The 9895-nt window shown below is 44.0% G+C and overlaps 1 protein-coding gene across 1 annotated transcript in view; it reads left to right on the forward strand.

The window, feature by feature from the left end:
* Positions 1–7853, forward strand: part of LOC141086049 (collagen alpha-1(XXV) chain-like) — a 406635-nt gene extending 398782 nt beyond the window's left edge. Inside the window, exon 4 of the mRNA XM_073571768.1 lies at positions 7570–7853. Coding sequence (XP_073427869.1) covers positions 7570–7634 — 65 coding nt within the window. The 3' untranslated portion in view covers positions 7635–7853. The remainder of the gene's footprint in view (positions 1–7569) is intronic.
* Positions 7854–9895: the final 2042 nt, after the last annotated feature.

Genomic DNA, 9895 nt, shown 5'->3' on the forward strand with positions numbered 1-9895 from the left:
GTACATGCTTAGTAGTGATCAGTGCTGTGGGGTCATAGTGGAGATGAATCTGTGCTGCACTTTATGTACATGCACAGTAGTGAGGCAGTGCTGTGGGGTCGTAGTGGAGATGATTCTGTGCTGCACTTTATGCACATGCTCAGTAGTGAGGCAGTGCTGTGGAGTCATAGTGGAGATGAATCTGTGCTGCACTTTATGTACATGCTCAGTAGTGACCAGTGCTGTGGAGTCATAGTGGAGATGAATCTGTGCTGCACTTTATGTACATGCTCAGTAGTGAGGCAGTGCTGTGGAGTCGTAGTGGAGATGAATCTGTGCTGCACTTTATGTACATGCTCAGTAGTGAGGCAATGCTGTGGAGTCGTAGTGGAGATGAATCTGTGCTGCACTTTATGTACATGCTTAGTAGTGATCAGTGCTGTGGAGTCGTAGTGGAGATGAATCTGTGCTGCACTTTATGCACATGCTCAGTAGTGAGGCAATGCTGTGGAGTCGTAGTGGAGATGAATCTGTGCTGCACTTTATGTACATGCTCAGTAGTGACCAGTGCTGTGGAGATGAATCTGTGCTGCACTTTATGTACATGCTCAGTACAGAGGCAGTGCTGTGGAGTCATAGTGGAGATGATTCTGTGCTGCACTTTATGTACATGCTCAGTAGTGAGGCAGTGCTGTGGGGTCGTAGTGGAGATGAATCTGTGCTGCACTTTATGTACATGCACAGTAGTGAGGCAGTGCTATGGGGTCATAGTGGAGATGATTCTGTGCTGCACTTTATGCACATGCTCAGTAGTGAGGCTGTGCTGTGGAGTTGTAGTGGAGATGAATCTGTGCTGCACTTTATGTACATGCTCAGTAGTGAGGCAGTGCTGTGGAGTCATAGTGGAGATGAATCTGTGCTGCACTTTATGTACATGCTCAGTAGTGACCAGTGCTGTGGAGTCGTAGTGGAGATGAATCTGTGCTGCACTTTATGTACATGCTCAGTAGAGAGGCAGTGCTGTGGAGTCGTAGTGGAGATGAATCTGTGCTGCACTTTACATGCTCAGTAGTGAGGCAGTGCTATGGAGTCGTAGTGGAGATGAATCTGTGCTGCACTTTATGTACATGCTCAGTAGTGAGGCTGTGCTGTGGGGCTGTAGTGGAGATGAATCTATGCTGCACTTTATGTACATGCTCAGTAGTGAGGCAGTGCTGTGGAGTCGTAGTGGAGATGAATCTGTGCTGCACTTTACATGCTCAGTAGTGAGGCAGTGCTATGGAGTCGTAGTGGAGATGAATCTGTGCTGCATTTTATGTACATGCTCAGTAGTGAGGCAGTGCTGTGGAGTCGTAGTGGAGATGAATCTGTGCTGCATTTTATGTACATGCTCAGTAGTGAGGCAGTGCTGTGGGGTTGGAGTGGAGATGAATCTGTGCTGCATTTTATGTACATGCTCAGTAGTGAGGCAGTGCTGTGGGGTTGGAGTGGAGATGAATCTGTGCTGCACTTTATGTACATGCTCAGTAGTGAGGTAGTGCTGTGGAGTCGTAGTGGAGATGAATCTGTGCTGCTCTTTATGTACATGCTCAGTAGTGACCAGTGCTGTGGAGTCATAGTGGAGATGAATCTGTGCTGCACTTTATGTACATGCTCAGTAGTGACCAGTGCTGTGGAGTCGTAGTGGAGATGAATCTGTGCTGCACTTTATGTACATGCTCAGTAGTGACCAGTGCTGTGGAGTCATAGTGGAGATGAATCTGTGCTGCACTTTATGTACATGCTCAGTAGTGAGGCACTGCTGTGGAGTCGTAGTGGAGATGAATCTGTGCTGCACTTTATGTACATGCTCAGTAGTGAGGCAATGCTGTGGAGTCGTAGTGGAGATGAATCTGTGCTGCACTTTATGTACATGCTTAGTAGTGATCAGTGCTGTGGAGTCGTAGTGGAGATGAATCTGTGCTGCACTTTATGTACATGCTCAGTAGTGACCAGTGCTGTGGAGTCATAGTGGAGATGAATCTGTGCTGCACTTTATGTACATGCTCAGTAGTGAGGCAATGCTGTGGAGTCGTAGTGGAGATGAATCTGTGCTGCACTTTATGTACATGCTTAGTAGTGATCAGTGCTGTGGGGTCATAGTGGAGATGAATCTGTGCTGCACTTTATGTACATGCACAGTAGTGAGGCAGTGCTGTGGGGTCGTAGTGGAGATGATTCTGTGCTGCACTTTATGCACATGCTCAGTAGTGAGGCAGTGCTGTGGAGTCATAGTGGAGATGAATCTGTGCTGCACTTTATGTACATGCTCAGTAGTGACCAGTGCTGTGGAGTCATAGTGGAGATGAATCTGTGCTGCACTTTATGTACATGCTCAGTAGTGAGGCAGTGCTGTGGAGTCGTAGTGGAGATGAATCTGTGCTGCACTTTATGTACATGCTCAGTAGTGAGGCAATGCTGTGGAGTCGTAGTGGAGATGAATCTGTGCTGCACTTTATGTACATGCTTAGTAGTGATCAGTGCTGTGGAGTCGTAGTGGAGATGAATCTGTGCTGCACTTTATGCACATGCTCAGTAGTGAGGCAATGCTGTGGAGTCGTAGTGGAGATGAATCTGTGCTGCACTTTATGTACATGCTCAGTAGTGACCAGTGCTGTGGAGATGAATCTGTGCTGCACTTTATGTACATGCTCAGTAGAGAGGCAGTGCTGTGGAGTCATAGTGGAGATGATTCTGTGCTGCACTTTATGTACATGCTCAGTAGTGAGGCAGTGCTGTGGAGTCATAGTGGAGATGATTCTGTGCTGCACTTTATGTACATGCTCAGTAGTGAGGCAGTGCTGTGGGGTCGTAGTGGAGATGAATCTGTGCTGCACTTTATGTACATGCACAGTAGTGAGGCAGTGCTATGGGGTCATAGTGGAGATGATTCTGTGCTGCACTTTATGCACATGCTCAGTAGTGAGGCTGTGCTGTGGAGTTGTAGTGGAGATGAATCTGTGCTGCACTTTATGTACATGCTCAGTAGTGAGGCAGTGCTGTGGAGTCATAGTGGAGATGAATCTGTGCTGCACTTTATGTACATGCTCAGTAGTGACCAGTGCTGTGGAGTCGTAGTGGAGATGAATCTGTGCTGCACTTTATGTACATGCTCAGTAGAGAGGCAGTGCTGTGGAGTCGTAGTGGAGATGAATCTGTGCTGCACTTTACATGCTCAGTAGTGAGGCAGTGCTATGGAGTCGTAGTGGAGATGAATCTGTGCTGCACTTTATGTACATGCTCAGTAGTGAGGCTGTGCTGTGGGGCTGTAGTGGAGATGAATCTATGCTGCACTTTATGTACATGCTCAGTAGTGACCAGTGCTGTGGAGTCGTAGTGGAGATGAATCTGTGCTGCACTTTATGTACATGCTCAGTAGAGAGGCAGTGCTGTGGAGTCGTAGTGGAGATGAATCTGTGCTGCACTTTACATGCTCAGTAGTGAGGCAGTGCTATGGAGTCGTAGTGGAGATGAATCTGTGCTGCACTTTATGTACATGCTCAGTAGTGACCAGTGCTGTGGAGTCGTAGTGGAGATGAATCTGTACTGCACTTTATGTACATGCTCAGTAGTGAGGCAGTGCTGTGGAGTCGTAGTGGAGATGAATCTGTGCTGCACTTTACATGCTCAGTAGTGAGGCAGTGCTGTGGAGTCATAGTGGAGATGAATCTGTGCTGCACTTTATGTACATGCTCAGTAGTGACCAGTGCTGTGGAGTCGTAGTGGAGATGAATCTGTGCTGCACTTTATGTACATGCTCAGTAGAGAGGCAGTGCTGTGGAGTCGTAGTGGAGATGAATCTGTGCTGCACTTTACATGCTCAGTAGTGAGGCAGTGCTATGGAGTCGTAGTGGAGATGAATCTGTGCTGCACTTTATGTACATGCTCAGTAGTGAGGCTGTGCTGTGGGGCTGTAGTGGAGATGAATCTATGCTGCACTTTATGTACATGCTCAGTAGTGACCAGTGCTGTGGAGTCGTAGTGGAGATGAATCTGTGCTGCACTTTATGTACATGCTCAGTAGAGAGGCAGTGCTGTGGAGTCGTAGTGGAGATGAATCTGTGCTGCACTTTACATGCTCAGTAGTGAGGCAGTGCTATGGAGTCGTAGTGGAGATGAATCTGTGCTGCACTTTATGTACATGCTCAGTAGTGACCAGTGCTGTGGAGTCGTAGTGGAGATGAATCTGTACTGCACTTTATGTACATGCTCAGTAGTGAGGCAGTGCTGTGGAGTCGTAGTGGAGATGAATCTGTGCTGCACTTTACATGCTCAGTAGTGAGGCAGTGCTATGGAGTCGTAGTGGAGATAAATCTGTGCTGCACTTTATGTACATGCTCAGTAGTGAGGCAGTGCTGTGGAGTCGTAGTGGAAATGAATCTGTGTTGCACTTTATGTACATGCTCAGTAGTGAGGTAGTGCTGTGGAGTCGTAGTGGAGATGAATCTGTGCTGCACTTTATGTACATGCTCAGTAGTGAGGCCGTGCTGTGGAGTCATAGTGGAGATGAATCTGTGCTGCACTTTATGTACATGCTTAATAGTGAGGCAGTGCTGTGAAGTTGAAGAGTCTGAGTCAGGAGTCAGGGAAATTGAGCAGTTGGAGGTTTGGCTTACCGATTCCACAGCCCTCCTCAGAAGTCACAGTACTGCCACAACCTGTAATTGGTTGCAGTGGTTAGGTTACTAGAATAGTGCAACATTCTCAATCGGAACTGGCAGATGAGTGTATCTTTGTTTATTATTTTTAATCAATTCATGACTAAAAAAAATATTTTGCAGTATAAATTTTTTTTCACTATTTTACTATTCATTTTTACAGAAAACTTATCTTGAAATGTATTTGAAGATATGAGGGCTCCAATATCGTAAGCACCTAATTATTTTTCATGTGACTTCAGGTTGCATTTGTTTTGTAACAACATCTGCTCCCAAACATTTACTGCAAAACTTGTTCTGCTGTGGTCTGCACCTGCCAATTATTGGCAATAAGCTAACTCTTATAAACCCATCTGCTAAATAATGTGGCTTTGATGGGTTGCACCTTTATAGAAAAAAAGTAATTTGTCCTTTAGCTCTCATAAAATAAATTCTGTGCAGCAGGGTGATATTTCCCCCGCAACAAAACATTTTACTACCCCAGAATTAATGCAACAATAAAGAGATTCAATATGAAAACTGAATGGCGGCTACACCTGTTGAAGGTCAATGTGCAGCCCTGCACTCTTTTCCAGTCTTGAAGAACTTAATTGAAAGCAAAAGCATTGATTGAAAGCTTGATGCACTTGGATTAGAAAAGGAAAAAGCATTCAGCTAGATGTTTGCAAATGTTTCTTGGCATAGGTTGTTTGTGTCTCCTGACTGAATATTTGAGGTTTGTAGACTAGGCAAATAAGAGTTTAACTTAGCTACTGTATTTGGCAGATTGAAACATGTCTGTGTGCCAGAGACACACATTGCTGGGCATAGAATAATGTGGGTAGAGGAGAAGGGAGAGAAAGAAAGAAAGAAAGAAAGAAAGAAAGAAAGAAAGAAAGAAAGAGAAAAGAAAAGAAAGAAAGAAAATGCTGACACTGCTGTAGTAATTGTTCTTCGGCCTCACCTCAGTGCTGAATTCACAGCTATATTGCTCAGTACTGGTGTATAATACCCTCCATGCTGCTGCTTAGTTTGTGAGAAACAGGAAAGCAGATCTCTTCTCTGCTGATGCACTTGGAATAAAAAGGGAAAAGGTATTCAGCTAGATGTTTGCAAATTTTTTTTGGCAAAGGTTGTTTGTGTCTCCTGGCTGAATATTTGAGGCTTGTAGACTAGGCTAGTAAGAGTTTAACTTAGATATTGTATTTGGCAGATTGAAATAAGCCTGTATGCCAGAGACACAGATTGTAAGCTTCAGTGCTACGTGTAGCGATTAAAGTTGAGCGACTTTGGTCGGATCGGGTTTCATGAAACAAAATTTGTTTCAGATGAAACTGGTCGGAGTTTCATCCGAAACCCGACCCCAATGCAAGTCAATGGGGAATAAAAGTTGGCATTGAGTGAATGAATGTCATCTGCTCAATGCCGACTTTTATTTCCCATTGACTTGCATTGGGGTCGGGTTTCGGACGAAACTCCGACTTTTTTGCCCTAGTCGGACCAGTTTCATCTGAAACAAATTTTGTTTCATGAAACCCGATCCAACCAAAGTCGCTCAACTCTAGTAGCGATGTGAAGGAATGCACTGTCAGTACAGTATGGCAGATATGATATTGCTTCATAATTTGTGATAACAGCTACATGCATTTAAAGTATACCTGCATTAGAAACAACTTTCCATAAATGAATAGTTACAAGCAAGTTCATTTTGCAATATAGCTTATTACAGAAATATGCCTCTTTCTTAACCTAACACATCTCCTTCCCCCAGCCACCATTCCCTACACCTACACTGATCACTCACTCTCTATTCACTGCTACAAAATCCATTGACTGGACATGAGAAAGGTTATTAGCTTCACTGAGAGAACAGGTTACATCTGGGTATAGAATAATGTGGGTGGAGATGGAGAAGCGGGCAGCAGCAGAGAGAGAAAGAAAGAACAAGAGAAGAGTAGATGTTAACACTTCTTTTAGGAATTGTGCTTCTGTCTGTCAGTGTTGAATTCACAGCAACATTGCTCAGTATTGGGGTATAATACCCTCCATGCTGCTGCTATTTAATGAGTAAGGGCTCATACTCACTTGCGAGAGACTCGCACGATTCTCGTGTGAGTCTCTCGCAAGAAAACCTGGCACTGCCGTAAGCACTCGGACCGGAGCGTGCAGCTGCATAGAAATACATGTAGCCGCACACTCCGGTCCGAGTGCCTGCGGCAGTGCCAGGTTTTTATGCGAGAGACTCACACAAGAATCGTGCGAGTCTCTTGCAAGTGAGTATGAGCCCTAAGAAACAGTGAAGCAGATTTCCTCTCTGTTTGCAGTTTTTGTAGTGGCTTCCTCCTGCAGAAACATATGCGATTGTATATCTCCACTGTGGCATAAAATAAGGTGGACATGCCTTGGAGGTACATTGAAAAATCCTACCAAAGTACACCTTCCATTTACCCTGTAAACACGGTGTAGATGTACACGTCTCATGTATGTTGCGGTTCACCTCCAGTAATGGCATCTTGGTTATATACGGTATGTACGTCTTGTCCACAAAGCTGCTATACAGATTTATACTTCTTCCTGTCCATACAGCAGCCTAGATCGGACGAAATGTACTGTATGTAAAATATCAATGCAATGCTTACATTGTAATAAGATTTATGTGTAGCTAAATATATTATCAGAATAGTTCACATGGCCGTGATGACGTTGTACAGATGTCTGCACTATTTTGAGCTACTTGAGCGTATGAGATGGATCTCCTCTCATTCATGCGTACTAATATAAGGTGAGCTCCGCTGCACAATACTGTCATGTCACATCATGTCAGGTATTCAGGGTCGTTAGTGAGATATTAGTAATTGATGCATTATCTATCTATGGATTTAGGCTTCATTCACATTGTTATTTCTCTTTCCAGAGTCTGCTTCTTTTTTAGATGATATAGAGAGAAATATTTCTGGTAAAGGGGTTGTCCTGGATTAAAATACCAACGATCTATCCATTGGATAATGTCAGATCATTGGGGGTCTGACACCAAACACCAATTGGCTGCCCATAGTCAAATAGCTGTAATCTGTTCAGACGTAAGCAATATACAGAGCGGGAACAGCAACCACGTACATTGGTGAGTGGCCATTGCCAAGAACTGCAGGTTATTTCCATTCAAGTGCCACGAAGCAAGCCATGAAACAATGCAAAGATCTGCTCTGTCCTTACTCTTTACATCAGTGGTTCCCAAACTCCAGTCCTCGCCGACCCCAACAGGTCATGATTTCAGGATTTCCATAATGTTACACATGTGAGAGAATTCCTGATGCCTTGATGATACTTCCAGCACCTGTGAAATACTAAGGAAATCCTGAAAACATGACATGTTGGGGGCTGTGAGGACTGGAGTTTGGGAAACACTGCTTTACATTGTTTATATCTCATCAGTGGGAGTGTCCGGTATCGGACCCTTACTGAACTAATCTCAGTATGTTAGCGCAGCCAGGACAACCACTTTAAAGGCCCTGTTACACATAACGATATCCCAGCGATCCCACCAACGATCCGACATGGATGGGATCGCTGGGACATCGTTAGGCTGATCGCTGGTGAGCTGTCACATAGACAGGCCCTCCAGCGATCAGGACCAAGGTAAACAGCGGGTAACCTAGAGCTGCGCGGCTCTTAGATAACCGCTGTCTACATTCAAAACCAGCGTCCAGCGTCGCTGATCGCTGGTCTCTCGCTGCCACACGCAGCAATGCGCGCTGGCCAATGGGAGACCAACGATCAGAAAATGGCCCAGGATGTTTAAGCGCGATCAGCGATACTCGGCAGGGGGGGCCGGTCGCTGATGGATGTCACACACAGCGATGTCGCTGGCGATATCACTGAGTGTGACGGGGCCTTAACACCCCCATTGATTTAGAAGCAAAATAGCACAGTCTGCAACAACCCAGAATCCTGATGGATTCCACTGGGTCATTGGAATCTGTTAGACTTTTTTCTTGCACCTACATCTCAATGCCAGGATGAGAGAATCAAACACATATTCTATAGGTCATGGTATGAATCATATAGAAGTGCCCATAATTTATCATTGGGATGTCAGTCTGAGCGGGTCGCTCAGACAAAATGGTAGATACAATCGACATTCATTTCAGAATTGGCTATTTCATGTTGCTAACACATTTTTTTCTGTGTTTTCTTTTCATGTCTCTTCACAGGACCTCCTGTAAGTACCACTTTAACTTTTTATCATGAGGTTTTTTATTTGTCTAGAAAGATCCTTCATGAGCTTTAGAAATTGTAATTCACATTGAAGTGTTCTGCCATTGACGATGAATGAATGGTATTCTGCTGTTCAGAATACGTGTAAAATATTGATTTTCAGTGACATTATTTATTGTGGCTAGGTGAAATGAATGACAAGCAAAACTTTTTATGAAAAGTGTTAATTGTTCTGCTCCTGCTTTGTACGGTAATCTGAGTGGGTGTTTTACTCGGGTATTATTCTCACCATTGAATATCTACATTCTGACTTGCATCCAAATTTTCCTTATATGCCATGTAAACTATAGAAGTGGAACATAATGTATGGACCCATAAGAAGTGCATAAAAGCAACAATAATTGTTCATTGGTAATCCTTGGAAAAAGAAAAGCTGTGCCATTTATGTGGTCCTCACACATACAACCCCTTGAAACAAAAGTTGCCAACATTTTCAATCACAATAACATTTTTTCAGAATTTCCAACTACGGTATTTCCTAATGAAGATTGCTACAAAATATCATGTAGCATTTTTCTAGGTGAGATTAAAATAGAGCCAGACTTTCATAAATATGGTGCATTTTTTTGTACAGACTACCCCACTTTTACTAATGCAATGAGAAAGTTGAGCATATGACCCTTGTGAACAAGACCCCATCATGCGCCATTGTTCGTCATGAGGCTACTACTTTTGCATGGCTCTCTCCTTTCATTGCCAAAGAAGTATGAAACAAGAAAACTCCAAAGGTTACCTGTCACCAGATCAAAAGTGTCCAGTTGTTGCTCTTGGTTTCAGGGATATGAGCCTTTTCATTTGCTGCTAATTTTATTATTTTTACCGAGTGAACGAGGATCACAGGGTAATAATGCAAAGCATAATATATCATATGGAACGGTTACTTAAAAAAATCAGACTAACCTACACTCACTGGCCACTTTATTAGGTACACCATGCTAGTAAGGGGTTGGACCCCCTTTTGCCTT

The sequence above is a fragment of the Dendrobates tinctorius genome, unplaced genomic scaffold, assembly GCF_039654945.1.
Source record: "Dendrobates tinctorius isolate UK_male_01 unplaced genomic scaffold, ASM3965494v1 ptg000030l, whole genome shotgun sequence".
NCBI classification, from domain to species: domain Eukaryota; kingdom Metazoa; phylum Chordata; class Amphibia; order Anura; family Dendrobatidae; genus Dendrobates; species Dendrobates tinctorius.